The 15,618-nt window shown below is 42.7% G+C and overlaps 1 protein-coding gene across 3 annotated transcripts in view; it reads right to left on the bottom strand.

Moving 5' to 3' along the window:
• Positions 1-5,981: 5,981 nt before the first annotated feature.
• The window catches only part of FLNA (filamin A), a 178,061-nt gene continuing 168,424 nt past the window's right edge, over positions 5,982-15,618 (bottom strand). For all 3 annotated transcript variants that reach the window (XM_082263326.1, XM_082263328.1, XM_082263327.1), the window contains 5 exons: positions 13,898-14,030; positions 11,170-11,346; positions 10,405-10,623; positions 7,696-7,899; positions 5,982-7,159 (listed from right to left, as the gene is read on the bottom strand). In XM_082263326.1, coding sequence (XP_082119452.1) covers positions 6,972-7,159; positions 7,696-7,899; positions 10,405-10,623; positions 11,170-11,346; positions 13,898-14,030 — 921 coding nt within the window. In that variant the 3' untranslated portion in view covers positions 5,982-6,971. The remainder of the gene's footprint in view (positions 7,160-7,695; positions 7,900-10,404; positions 10,624-11,169; positions 11,347-13,897; positions 14,031-15,618) is intronic.

Raw genomic sequence — 15,618 nt, 5'->3', positions numbered from 1 at the left:
ACAAATTAATGGAAACCCTATTAAAGTATAGGATTGTGGAACATCTTAAATCCCATGGATTGCAAGATGAAAAACATCATTGGTTTACTTCAGTGAGATCATATCAAACAAATCTTATAGATTTTTTTGACTGGGTGACTAAAATAATAGACGGTGGAGGTGCAGTAGACATTGCATATCTAGATTTTAGTAAGGCTTTTGACACTGTCCCACATAGAAGACTTATCAATAAACTGCAGTCATTGAGCATGGACTCCCATATTGTTGAGTGGATTAGGCAGTGGCTGAGTGACAGACAACAGAGGGTTGTAGTCAATGGAGAACATTCAGAACAAGGTCATGTTACCAGTGGGGTACCTCAGGGATCTGTACTGGGACCAATTTTGTTTAATATCTTCATAAGTGATATTGCAAAAGGCCTCAATGGTAAGTGATATTGCAAAAGGCCTCAATGGTAAGGTTTGTCTTTTTGCTGATGACACAAAGATATGTAACAGGGTTGATGTTCCTGGAGGGAAACGCCAAATGGAAAAGGATTTAGGAAAACTAGAAGAATGGTCAGAACTCTGGCAACTGAAATTTAATGTGGATAAGTGCAAGATAATGCACCTGGGGCATAAAAACCCAAGGGCAGAATATAGAGTATTTGACACAGTCCTGACCTCAGTATCTGAGGAAAGTGATTTAGGAGTAATTATTTCAGAAGACTTAAAGGTGGGAAGACAATGTAATAGAGCAGCACGAAATGCCAGCAGAATGCTTGGATGTATAGGGAGAGGTATAAGCAGTAGAAAGAGAGAAGTGCTTATGCCGCTGTACAGAACACTGGCGAGACCTCACTTGGAGTATTGTGCGCAGTACTGGAGGCCATATCTCCAGAAGGATATAGATACTCTAGAGAGAGTTCAGAGAAGAGCTACTAAACTAGTACATGGATTGCAGGAAAAAACTTACCAGGAAAGGTTAAAGGACCTTAACATGTATAGCTTGGAAGAAAGAAGAGACAGAGGGGATATGATAGAAACTTTTAAATACATAAAGGGAATCAACTCGGTAAAGGAGGAGAGCATATTTAACCACTTGCCGACCGCCGCACGACTATCTACGTGGGCGGTCAGCCCCTCACAGGCAAAGTGACGTAGGTCTACGTCGCTCGCCTGTGAGGGTTTAGGGAGCGAGCGCGCGCCGCCGGAGGCGCGCTCCCGCTCCCGCTCCCGCGTGGTCACGGACCCCCCCGCGCGCGTGACCGGCGGACCCGATCGCCGCCGGCCACTCTGCGATCGGCGGGGGAGAGGGAGATAGTCAGGCAGCTTGTGTAAACAAGCTGCCTGTCATTCTCCTCTCTGTATGAGAGCTGATCACATGGATCTACTATGTAGATCCATTGATCACTCTGCATACAGTTGAAGCCACAGCCAATCACAGTTAGAATCACGCCCCTAGGGACACACACAGCCCCTCCCTCTCAAATAAAGTTAACCCCTTCACTACCAGTGCATTTTTACAGTAACAGTGCATATGTATAGCACTGATTACTGTAGAAATGTCACTGGTAACCCCAAAAGTGTCAAAAATGTCAGTCAAGGGTCCGATCTGTCCGCCGCAATGTCGCAGTACCGCAAAAAAAAAATCGCAGATCGCCGCCATTACGCGTTAAAAAAAAAAAACAACAAAAATGACAAAAATCTTTCCCTTTGTTAGTAAACGCAATAACTTTTGCGCAAACCAATCAAAATACGCTTTTTGCGATTTTTTTTTACCAAACATAGGTAGCATAAAACAAATTGGCCGAAAATATTAAAAAATTTTGATTTTTACATTTTTTTTGGGGGGAATTTCATATAAAAAAAAGGGAAAAATATTGCTATTTTTGCAAAATTGACGCTCTTTTTTTGTTTATAGCGCGTGATCAAAAAATCGCACAGGTGATCAAATACCACCAAAAGAAAGCTCTGTTTGTGGGAAAAAAAGGACGCCAAATTCGTTTCGGTACAGCGTCGCACGACCGCGCAATTGTCCGTTAAAGTCACGCAGTGCCGAATCGCAAAATGCCCTCTGGTCGTTTAGCAGCCAAATCCTCCGGGGCTTAAGTGGTTAAAAAGAAGAAAAACTACCACAAGAGGACACCGTTTTAAATTAGAGGGGCAAAGGTTTAAAAGTAATATGAGGAAGTATTACTTTACTGAGAGAGTAGTGGATGCATGGACTAACCTTCCTGCAGAAGTGGTAGCTGCAAATACAGTGAAGGAGTTTAAGCATGCATGGGATAGGCATAAGGCTATCCTTCATACAAGATAGGGCCAGGGACTATTCATAGGATTCTGATATATTGGGCAGACTAGATGGGCCAAATGGTTCTTATCTGCCGACACATTCTATGTTTTAAGCTTCCAAGGAACCTCAGCAACCAGGCGCACCAAGCCCAGTCCGGAGCCACTAAGATGACCATAATCTCCTTTCAGATTGAGAGGGAAGGCGTAAAATCAGACGATACTGATCCCACTGGGTCACCAGCATCTGTGGCATCCGCCAGCAGATCCCATGACCAAGCCACAAACTTCTGCAAATTTCTGGTGAGCCGAGATGCCAACACATCCACCTCAGGGTTGCTCCACTGGAGAAACAACTGATGAAACACCACCAGATGAAGGGACCACCGGATGAAGGTACTGAGGTAATCCGCCTGCCAGTTTTCCACCCCGGGAATGTGTACAGCGGACAGGGCTAGAATGAATGGTTCTGCCCACCTTAGAATGGCGGCTACCTCCAGAGCCACCAGGGCACTTCTTGTGCCCCCCTGGTGATGGACGTAAGCCACAGCCGTGGCATTGTCTGATTCAGTGCGCACTGGGCATCCTTAAAGTGATCCATCCAATGCTCCAGACACTGTCTGATCCCTCGGAGATCCAAGACATTGAGCCGTAGTCTGGACTCTTCCAGTGTCCAGATCCCGAGCAGAATGATTGCCAAGGATGCCTCCCCCAGCTGGACAAGGCTGTCATCCATGGTGACCACTGTCAAATACAAGGGGAGGAAGGACTTGCCCAGACAAAGTGCTGGAGAACGAAGCCACCATATCAGGGACCGCTTTTGTTCCTCGACCCAGCCGGATCCAATTGTCCAGAGACTGCGGAGTCTTGTCCCATTTGGCCAGAATTTCCCTTTGCATGGACTTCGTATGGAACTGTAAAAACAGAACCGCCTTGAAGGTAAACACCATCAGGCCCAGCACCCGCATGCAAGTCCGAAGGGATGACCATCTGCTTGACAGGAGACAAATTGCAGCTTGCAATTTGTGTTTGGACTCGCCCTTAGCCAGAGTGCTCCTTCCTCTGGACAGAGTCAGACCCAGATAGTCCAGCTTTGGGGACAGAACCAGAGCAGATGTCTGAAGATTCAGAATCCAGCTGAATTTCTGCAGAGTTCGTATGGTGATCTCTGAGTCTTCTACTACTCTGGTGGAAAACCTAGACGACCGCCTACTGCAAGCAAAGTAGCCCAGTACTACTCTGAACTTCAGCACCCGGACAAAGCAGTTCAGCGCCTTGAGGGCCAGAATTGGACGCACCTTGCCTTCCTTCCTGGGAACTGTAAAATTTTTGTCCTGGATCAGACAGACTTCGTAACATTTTCTTGTTTTTTTTTTTTTACTCAATCACCCCTTGAAGTAACAGGTCTTGTACCTGTTGCTTCCTTCTAGGCTTACAGCCCATTCTTGTGGCTTCCTTTCTTGGAGACTGTTTTGGAGACAACAGTCTCCTTTACTTATATCTTCCCTTTTTCGGTTTCCCTTTTATTGGTTGAACTAGATGGGTTTGTGTCTTTTCAACCGGACTATAACAGTGTAATGAATAAATAAATAACAGTGTATGAATAAATAACAGATAAGCAGAAGTACTGGAGACAACAGCCTAACACTCGTCCTTTTCAGTAGACTGGATGATCTGGACATCTCGCACAGATCGAGCTGGGCAACAAGTTAAAGCTTAAACTGGTTTCTGCCCACCTCCACAGCTTGATCTGAGAGGTGTCAGGAGTCCAAGGGTTAACCCTAGTCGCATGGTGACCCTGCCATTCCCCCTTACTTTTTGCAGTCTAGCCATGGGCTACATTGAGCAGTAGGTCTGAGTGGGTTAAATACTCCTTTTTTTCCCCTCTGCAACCAAGAAGATTCTAGTTCTTTTTTCCCCTCTGCAACCAAGAAGATTCTAGTTGTAATCAGGCTGAGCGCATACAAAGATTAGCACATTTGGTAGGTCTAAACATTATCCATTTAGGATGTAGTGTTTGTCTGACAACCTTGCCTTCCTCATGGAGGTCACTTGTGCCCCTATATTCAAATACCCATTCGCGGAATGTCAAAGAATGGGGCAACACAGCATAAGCAAGCAGGGGGAAGGGGAGGGCGGCTAGTAAGAAAAAAAAAAAACCTATCTCCTTCAGGGAAAAGTGACAGCTTAATGCAATTCCAAGCAAGTAAACAATCATAACTGAGATAAGGCCATAATAAACCAATAAAAAAAAAAGGCATGAGACCTTAACTTCCCCTTAATTGGGCTTTGAGTTGAATCCAGACAGCAATAAAGTGAGCTTTTATGACATTTCACCTCATTTTATTCCGACACCTATCAAAAAGCAAGTATGTACATTGTTGGTGCTCGGCACCTATTCCCTGTGCTCTGGTGCAATCCCCTATCCAGCTTAACTTTTAGATGAGAACAGATAACTCCGCAACCTTCTAATGCTTCAGCCTTGCAGCCCCTCACTAGACCAGGGTGGTCTGGGAACACTGTAAAAACGACAAACACACACAAGGGCGCACAGGCCTAGTGCATTGTGTCCTTTGAGTATTTTTAATTCATTATTTTAATAAACCTGCTTAAACGAGTTCTTGATAAAAGGTACTTGTTGATAAAAAGGCACATCAAACAAAGAGGCACATTGAATAAAGTATAAGATCCTCAGCATCGAGATCGGCTTCGGGGGATGATCCAATCCCGATGCTGAGGATCTTGTACTTTGTTCCATGTGCCTTTTATCAAGAACTCGTTTGTGAGTATTTTTAATCCATTATTTTAATAAACCTGCTCAAAAGATAATGCACTAGGCTGGTGCGCCCTTGTGTTTGTCTGTTTGTCGTTTTACCTATCAAAGACAGTGAGAAGGGAAATCTGCACAAGTTCTAACATAGGAAGCAAAAAAAAAAAAAAAAAAAAAAACCTTTCCTTTATGGAAGACTAAAAGTTTAAAATTGAGAAGTGCTGTATACCATTCTAATTGGTGTGCTGTATACCATTCTAATTGGTGGCAATATTGCAGATTAACATATTCTTGCTGGCTGTAACTCCATTCCAGTCTAAAGCCCAATTTACGGGTATTCTTGGGGGGAGGTACAGCCAGCATTGAGCCCCTACCTCTTTTTCTTAGTCTACTATTTTTACTCATTATGAACAATCTGTGGTTTAGGGCTACGGGACAGAGCTGCCTGCTGCTCTTTAACATGCAGGGCACAGGCTGCTCTATCACACAGCTCTGTCAGAGCCGCTAATTCATAATCGTCAAAGTTCATTCAGTGTTACATTGGATGTGATCTGCAGCTGCTTGAAAAACACACCACCACAGAGGCAATGTTTTACCAATATGAGTGATCTTAAATGTTATAAAATAGGCATTGATCATTTTTTCCAGAGCTACAGAAGTTGTCAGACTGTGCTGATTAGCAACAGAAGGACAGATGTAAACGGGACCAAGTGCTACATCCACCTGGTCCCCTGGGGAATAAAAACAAAAAAAAAAAAAACCCACTGAGAGAAAGTTAAAGAGCTCCATGGGTGGTACACACATCAACTTTGTGTCAGTTGACTATTGAATTGTAAGGAGTAGTAAACCCAGCCATTGTGCAGCATAGCAAGCCTAAGAGTCTAATAGGATTCCTATGGGGAAAATATGGCGTTTAACTATGCAAAATAAGAGACCACAAATGAGGATTAAAAGCAGAACTTTATTGTTATCCATTAAGAGCAAAGTACTGTAGTCGTGCACAAAACAAAAAAAAAAAAAAATATTCTTTATTTTTAGAAAAAAAAATGAAGTCAAGATTTGGTTAGCAAACCAATTGGAATGGCCTTTGGTAGTGAAGTAGCCAGCAACCCAATGAAGCATCTCAGGACAACATTAAAAACAGACAGATCAACAGAAGGGTGAGGTGAGACCAAGACCCCCATCAAAAGAGGGGATTGTCTTTTCTGCTTAAAGGTAAGGACAAAGAGGACCAGCACAACTTTTTAGTGATCTGCAGTCTAAAGGTAGTGGTTGCTTATAGCGTTTTCATCTACTGGAATGCTGGCAATTGTGAAACGCTAGAGCACTCCACAGGTTTTAGAAAAATATATATAAAAATATTAGCAAGGGACTTTGGGAGGAGTTTTAAAAGGCTACATACTTTAATATTCTGGATGCTTCATCAGGTCTCCTGCTCTCCCATTAAACCCTTATTGCCATCTAAGAAATCCCTTATCCCTTACAACAATTTAAAGGTAAGGCAGAACATGTAAACAATTACAAGGGGGCACTGTAGCACACGGGAGCATATGGTATACTGTACAAAGCAGCCCTTTGAGGGCAGGGGATGGCCCTTAACTGTTAGCAGCTATCTCCAAGAGGATTACAGAATTTTCTTCCTTAAAAGTGCCAGGTTCACCATAAAAGCTGCTGTCCAGCATGACTGGCCATTCCTCTACCCTCACAATATGACCTAATGCACCCGTTCACACTTTGCCCCTTCAGTGCCACGGGGGGTTAATATGGCCATTGCATAAACTTGGAACCAGCTAAGCAAGACCCCCAAACCCGAGCTGACCTCTGAAACCCTATGAAGGGGAGGTTGCAAGTAGGGCAGCTGTACATCAGACACGCACACAGGGGTAAGGGGGGTTTGGAGTCAGGACGAGGGGATAATTGTGGGTGGTGGATTAAGGCACAGACACATGGTATGGGCTGCCTGGAATGTGCTCGTCTCCCCATTTAACCACCAGGATGTAATCTCCCTTGTCCTTCAGGAGGTACGTAACATTGTACAACCGGTTTCCAAGATGTTTAACCACAATCTCTTCACATGGGGTTTTTGGTCCATGTACCCCAACAAGCAGCATGTTGTTACCTAAGCGGGAAGAAGAGAAATTCAGCTGCATTAAACACAAAATTGAAAATTAGAAAACACAGGCTGCCATTACTGAGACGATGCCTTTCTGTTATGTGGACCCCTTCATGCAGTGGCTAAGAAAGCGTTCAAGAATTCAGGCTTCCCACTTTTGACAAGAAATACCCTTGGGGGGTACACTATGCAGCTAGTAGATTCAGGACAAGAAATACCCTTGGGGTACACTATGCAGCTAGTAGATTCAGGACACCAGAGATATCCTTATGATGGCAGAGGGATTTTGCTTCCCAATACCGCAAAAAAACACCATTTGATACTAAAGAGAGGATTGGTGTAGATTAAGGCATTTTAGTATGACAGCACATGTGGAAATGTTAAAAAGCTCAAGTGTGACATTCATAAATAGCTGGCCCAATTTACCAAAACTGTAGAACCTTCCATCCACAACCTGGACTAATTCTAAAAACTTGACAATACATTTTCCAGATCCCCATTTTACTGCACTTGGCTTTTTGGTGTGTGCTAGACCAACTTACCAGCTTTGCTGCAGTCTACTGTGAATGAGTTCTTCTGGCCAACAAAAGCTTTGTTTAGACCAAGACCTTTCGCGACTACTTTGCTTGCATCTGATGACGCTCTAGGCAAAGCTCCTTGTTGCGTAGAGGCCTCTGATTTTGTGACAGAATCTACAAACACTGAAGAGGATTCATGAAGGCTGTGGCTCGTTACCAAGCGAGGCCCTAAGAGAAGAGGAACCAGATAGGCAACAGAAAGGTTATACCTTTGGCACTGCACACAAGTAATCACTCAAATACAAAATAAAAAGCAGGGTATATACAAAATCAAATGTCAGATGGGAACAGTTGTTGTCCTCGATCTAAAAACGTGGACAGTTTTACTTAACTAGGTTAAACACACTCCTATTTAAATAGTCCACACACCCCTGAGAATGTCCTCCAAGATGGTGCAAAAAATATATACTGCACTCCTTTACTTCAACCCACTTCTACAACTGTCTTATGCTGGTTACACACTATATCATTTTCTTGTACAACTTTCCTTTAGATTGACCAAAACCATTAAATAGGAGGTCAACCCTAAACACTTTCAAATTGCATCAGGCAGACCCTTGCACTAGATAGTTGAAGGCAAATCTAAGGGAAATCGTATACAATTTTTTGTTTTTGTGGTGTATCCAGCTTTAGTCCCGGTTCACACTTGTGCGATGCGGGAAGGCTGCAAATTCGCAGCCTGTTCCCGCATTGCAAACGCACATCTGGCAGTTCACACTGCCATATGCGATACGCAGGGGGTGTCAATTAAATGTTAACGACACCCCCAGTTTGAGCGCATATCGCAGTGCGATCTGACAGTTCGCACAGGATCGGATCGCACAAGTGTGAACCACTGTGCGATCCGATCCTGATGCAGCTGGAAAAAGGGTCATGTGCGACTTTTGTGCGGGTGCAGTGCGAATTTAGCCATACAAAGTGTATGGCTGAATTTGCATCCGCACATCTGATCGCATGTAATGAAGGAGCAGTGCGCTCCGAATTACATGCGATCGCCGCACTCGCAAAAGTGTGAACCGGCCCTGGTTATAAAAATTTTTTTTTTTTTTCAATAAAAACAAACATGTTTGTCAAATACCATTGCAATTGCACAGAGCAGGCAAGTCTGAGTGGCCCCGAACCTATCCTGGGGTCCTCTGCTGGTACTTTAAGCCAATCGCCTCTGTGTGCCCCCATAGAGAAGCCACTTCCTATGGGGGGCACACCTGTGGGCACGATCGAGCCACACTGTGTCCATTGATCAGGCGGGCTTGGCCCAGCGCCCTCTTAAGATTTGATGTGACAGCAACAGGAGCCAATTGCTCCTTCTATCTCAGCAACCTGTGAGAGCAGAGAGCCGCTACAGACAGGCACAGGGCTGAATCAAGTGAGGTTAGCATTTAGGGGGGAGGTGGTGATACCATTACTGGGTTAAAAAATGAAATGGTCCTTACGGGGACCAAAAAAGGGGAAGCACAAGTATTATAGGTTCATTGGACTCAACCACACATCGGAGTGGGCCACAGACCCAAAAAAACGCATATACAAAAAAATAAGCACAAGCACCAGAGTTCCTAAAAAGGAGGTGCTGCAACAGGCCCAGGCAGTTTGACCATAAAACTAACTATGTATGATTTTGGTTACTCAGATCACTAAATAGAAAACCACAATTACCTCCAATACATTAAAATAATTTGACAAGGTTTTTCAATTGCTAAAAGGCCATAACAGCACATGACATTAGGTACTTAAAATGGCACATCACCCAGATGGGTCATAGCTAGCTGAACACCACCCAATACCAAAGGTTCTACACTGGGTATATGTGGGTCCACAATATAGAACCAAATAAAATCCATTACTCAACAGAAGAATGAAATCACAAAATATCAATCAGGAAATCACATAAAATGTATGCACAATGTTATGGCAATTAGTTACAAAGCGAGTCCAGCTACGATAACTCAGACCGATGCAGTCCAACCAATATATCCTTCTTTGCCACAAATGTATAAAGTGCCAGTGCATTTGGTATTTTCAAGTAGCTAAGATAGTGCTGTGTGAGTATTCGGGGACAAGCCAATGTGTCACTAACTGCCAAAAGCAAATGCTGAGTGTCAGGTGCGTTGGCATTTTTAACTGAAATAGCACTATGTAGATATTTGTGGACAAAATGCTAAGTGCCACCAAAATACAAATGCACCTGGCACTTTATTAGCACCCTAATCATTTTGGGTTGGAGGCAATTTTGCATTCCATCTTTCTATATAGCGATAGGTTAATATAAATATATATATATATATATATATATATATATATATATATATATATAAAATAATCCTTTCAGGATTATACAAGATTTATATAGCATCAGTTTGCGCAGCCCTTTACAACATAAGAGCAAGATAGTACAGGTACAATACAATTCAATAAAGGAGGAAACAGAGGGCCCTACTCGTTAGAGTTTACCATCTGATTGATTTGGTTACTCAAAAGTTTACATTTTTATATGGTCAACCTGCTTGGGCCGGTTGTAGCACCTACTTTTTAGGAACTTTTTGGTAAGACCATTACTGGGACATTTACCTTAATGCAAGGAATAATTTTAAGGCAAACAAACCGTGTCTAGCCTGTAGAACCACTTTAATGTGTTGGAAATTAAAAAGAAATAATTTTAAAAAAGTATGAACTTACCAGTAACCTTTGCTTTGAATGGGCTTCCCACAATGTGATAAGGACCACCATACTTTATAGAGATCAGGTAGCTTCCAGGAGCCATTGGAGTATATGTGACCTTGTAGCCCTCTGCACACTCCTGGCAATCCATTTTGACCTTTGAAGGACCATCAATTGTAACAGTCAAGGCCCCAGCGCCTGCATTTGTGGTATTGACGATAAACTCTGCAGCATTTCCTAGGAAAGAACAAAGAAAAAAAAAAAAAAAAAGTTAGTGAGCCCAATCAGATGATTGGATAACATTCTGTAGGTAATCCATGCATTGAAATGAGAAAAAAGAAGACGCAAAGTTATGAACTGCCACATTCTTGCACACCCAAACAAACCCATTTGTTACTATGAATGGTTGCCTCATTTGTCTCCAAATTCCCTTGCTCAGGTTAATACATCTACACAAGATCAGTGGTCTGTGGCTTTAAGCCCAACCTCTAGAAAGAATTCTACTGTATGCAGGCGCTCCCCTCATTCCATCATTGGGTAAGAAGGCATTATACATCCAACAAGACCCTTTCATTTTACCCTTCCTTACCTTCAGGCTCCCAAGAGGAATTTGAGGGTTTGCCAGCAAGACTGCCATGTGCAAGGGGACAATTCCCCAATTACATATTCTACAGTATGAACTTTCAAGTCAAAAAGTAACTGCCCAATATACCAAGTACCCAGCCTGAAGATAAGATGCATTTAAGGTTGAAACGAAAGCAACAGGAACCAAAAAAGTCTTACCAGTGGTGCCACCTTCTAAACCTGGACCATAGGCAGACACCATTCCTGGATCACCAGCCTGGCTAGGATCTCCCACTCGGATTTTGAAGGGGCTGCCAGGGATGTGAGAGCCATTGAACTTGACATCGACAAGATAGAGACCATTCTCACGAGGAATAAAGCGTACAGCATATTTATCTGAGAGAACAAAAAAAACATGAACTCCGTGAGATATTGTAGAGGTTGTCACAGTAGTGAGATTGGCAGTAGACAAACCTACAACCAATGCCAGATAAACATGTACTTTTAAAATGGATAACACCTGGATTTAAATATTCCTGCCCTTTCAGGGTTCCTTCCAAGGGAAAATATGGCACAAAATTATGAGGGTATGGAATTAGTTCTAAATTTAATATATAAAAAAGTTAATCACTATCAGGACACTAACCAATCCACAATCAGACCACTCAACAGAAAAAGGTTTTCCCGCTTCCTGAGGTTGGCAGTTGATATATTGGTGTAGTTGAAGAGAACTGCCAATACCTGGACCTGTACCCCATATTTTAAATTGCACTAAAAACAGCAAAAATATCTAGAATAAGCTTATGTTTTGTGATTTGCCATTTTTGTCTCTTTAAAAGATGGCAAAAACTTGGCTTTAAAGCACAAGTTCAGAATTTTTTTTGTTTTGTGTAAATTTGCATTTTTTTCTAAGCAGCCTGCAGAGCATTGCTATACTGAGAGTATACAGGAGCTGGACACTGCATCTGTGATCTGATAATCGCAGGTACAGTCTGCTCATACAGAAAGGCTATTACCTGAGAGCAGGAAGATCAATGGACTAAGGACACTCACCAGCACCTTTTACAGCTCACTGAAAGCTACAAGCCACAATGGCTGACGTTACTTGTAGGAATTCCTTCACAGGAAACTTCTTGAATGATGCGGCCATGTGGGTGGAGCCCTGCAGTTTTCAAATAGTGACAGCAGGTGTGGGGAGAAGATCCCCAGTCTATTGTCACAGGGTGGGTGGGGAGTGGGTTGTGGGGAAGAGCTGCAGATGCCAGAATGGGAATGTCTGAAAATGGGTGGAACATGTAACCGATTCCAAAAGTGAACTTATCCTTTAATGTCATATGTACCTAAAAGAATTGGTGAAGAAGAGTATTTTAACATGGTGAAGGGGGTATATTGGGACATATTTGGCAATCCATTGGAGAATTGTAACAAAAAAAAAAAAAACACAAACCTCGGCCTAAACTATGAATACAGACATGCCAACTGCTTTTGATGGCTCTAGTGTAAAGCTGGCCATACACGACTGATTCAATTAGGCCGTTTCCTTCTGGACTGGTCAATTTCAGTGTATGGGCTCCCCCAACTTAACAGAAGTCTATTGTAAACCGGTTGGAAAATGTCTGTCAATCAGCGACTGCAGCCAATACAATGTCATGGGGAGGGGGAAAGGGCTAGAGAGCAGGAGTAGAGGGGAATCTCACTTCTCCCTACCTATTCCTAGACAGATTTTATTCCTAACAATTATCACTTGTCCAGATCTAGAAGAGTTTAGGTTTTGTCACTTTAGGTTTTGTTCACTTTATCTCTTAAGAATCAAGCTATATCCGACACGTGTTTATAAGTTAAAACCAGTATTTTTTGCTAGAAAATTTGCTTTAAAAAAAAAAAAAAAAAAAAAAAAAAAGGGTTCAAAGACTCTGGAGAATAAAATGGCGGTCGTTGCAATATTTTTTGTCACGCGGTATTTGCGCAGCAGTCTTTCAAACGCAATTTTTTGGGAAAAAAAAAAATACACAAAAAAAAAAAAAAAACTGGGCTAACTTTATGGTTTCCTTTAAAGTCAGTGAAGGATTATGTCACGCTGAGTAAATAGATACCCAGATACATAACATTATGGTTTAAAATTGCACACTCATGGAATGGCAACAAACTACGGTACTTTAAACTGGTAACCATTAAAGAGTTTTGAGTTACAGAGAAGGTCTTTTGCTAAAATTATTGCCCTCACTCTGACGATTGCGGCGATACCTCACATGCGTGATTTGAACAGTTTACATTTGTGGGTGTGACTTATGTATGCGTTTTGCTTGGTGCTCGAGCTCACAGGGAAGGGCACTTTGAAAATTGTATTTTTTCCTATTTTATATTAATACTTAAAAAAAATCTGATCACTTATTGCTGTCACAAGGAATGTAAAAACATCCCTTGTGACAGTGATAGGCACTGACAGGTACTCTGAAGTGCAGTGGAGGGGTTTGGGGGTCTTAGACCCCAGATCTCTCCATACAAAGTGTTCAAAATGCTGAAAGGTATTTTTGAATACTGAGTTTTTTTAAATCGGCGCCGTTGGCAGCTGAGTTAACCTGAAGCGACTTTGCTTCCAGCTTACATGATCGGAGGCCCGATCAAAGCCGAATCTGGCTTAGTTTGGGACTAACTAGCTGGCGTAGCTGGTTGCTCAGGTCTCCAGGTGGGATGGGAGACCCAGGCAGAGCGGTGGAAGGGGGGGGCATCCCCTCCCGCTTATTGGGATAATGGCTGAGTGGCTGCTGAGCTGCATCGGTTATCTCCAGAAAGCCGACCACCGGCTCTAAAAAAAAAATGGTACCAGGATGAGTTCTCTAGCTGCAGAGATCACCCTGGTACGTCAGTTTGCAGGAAGTGGTTAAGCTGAGCAATTTTGGAAAGTCTTAGCACCACAAAAAATATCAGTACACCCATATAGGCTCACCTTCATCAATTTCCGTCACCCAGCACTCCTCCAAAGCCCCAGAGGGACTGTGAACTTTGGCATCTAGAACTCCTTTGGCACCATTAAGACTTACTGCAAAAGAGGCTGGTTGGTTGACCTTTAACCCTGACTCCTAAAAGCACATTACAGGGTTTAGGAAAAAAAAAAAAAAAAAAAAAAAAAACAGCAATGCAGAATAAAGTTTGACAAGAGACTGCAAAACATTGAAAGGCTTCATACTCACTTGGCCCGGCCTGGTTTAAAAAGGGAAAGGACTGTTTCAGGAGAACCAGAAAGTGGCATACTGTTTGTGCAAAGAAAGCATCACAAGACTAAGCTAATGGTTTAAATGGTTTGATACTACATGGTTTGACTGAATTTGGATTCCAGTTCTGCCCCACCAGCCAATTTACTGCATTCTTCTGCTGCTGGGGCACAGAATTTCAAACAATGGGTCACTGAACTTACCACCTCAGTGTCTGATCACATGTCAATAGAGGGCAAATTAGAACTGGAAATTGCCATAAAATAACAGAAGGCACCTTGTTGAGGTGGTCCATTGAATAGCAACAATACACTAGTTTGCAGGCAGGAGCTCCTTTAAGGCCTGCTCATAATATAGCCAAGAAAAACAATCCGATCAAGGCTTCAGATCAAAGGAATCTCAGTACTAGATTTATTGTATGTGAAACAGATTAAGCAGTTGCTTGGTATTGTTCAGTCAACCATGTTACTAATGTAGTTTATGAAGTGATGGACTGCATCAAGCAAGCATGAAAAGAAAAATGGAAAAGCAGGACAATAGATTGTCCAAGTTTAGCGCTTCCAGTCACAATAAACCACATTCATGGTTCAGATCCTCAATCCCCTCCCCCTTTAAACACAGGCCAGGGTACAACGGTGAAGTCAGGGCCTGTTTGAAGCCTTTAAGAAAGACACGAGAAAAACACATGAGAGCCTCCTGAGTCAGCTGGTGAGAAATGCACAAAAAACCCCATCAGCAAAGAAATATGGGCACTACCACTGCTGACCTTTTAACAAGGTCCAAGATCCTGGGTATTCCTTATCGCAATTGGCAAGTCCCTGAGCCAGTATACCATGCAGCTAAAGAGTGGAGACAGCAAATATGCAGATACTGGTTAGTCACTTACCAAGTACCGATAAAAGAATTAGGCTGACCGTCAAGTAGCCTGCACCTTCACATCAAGTCCACAAAGCCCAATTATTTTTATTTGGAGAGGTTCTACAGGAACAAAGAAATGTCCCCATACAAAAGGTGGGCTGTTCAGCAATATAAAGTCCCCACCTCATTAACATCCACAGAAAAACAAAGGGCTGTGTGAAGCCTGAGCCCTTCCCTAAAATGACCTGTATGTATGCTGTGTTGGTTGTTAAAGAAGCTGCCAATGAAACCCATTGGTTCGAGGAATAGCACCTTTTCACTAACTCATCTTACCTCAGGTAAGGACAACTCGGTCAAGAGCTGTTACTTACCAACGGCCCACCTCAAGTGGGTTTATGAAAAAAAATTCTGAACTACTCTTCCTCCAGATCAAAGCAGAAACCATCTACTCTTCCTCCAGATCAAAGCAGAACACATCAGCTTTTCCTCCAGATCAAAGCCGAAACCATCAGCTTTTCCTCTATTGCATTTTTATTGGTTTTCTGCAAAAATGTTGACCAATGCTGGGGAAAGCTTGTAGCAGCTTCACTAAGGGAGT

Source organism: Pelophylax lessonae (genome assembly GCF_965119305.1).
Source record: "Pelophylax lessonae genome assembly, chromosome: 7".
NCBI classification, from domain to species: domain Eukaryota; kingdom Metazoa; phylum Chordata; class Amphibia; order Anura; family Ranidae; genus Pelophylax; species Pelophylax lessonae.
Note: the sequence above shows the minus strand (reverse complement) of the source record. Positions and strands in the feature narration are given on the sequence as shown.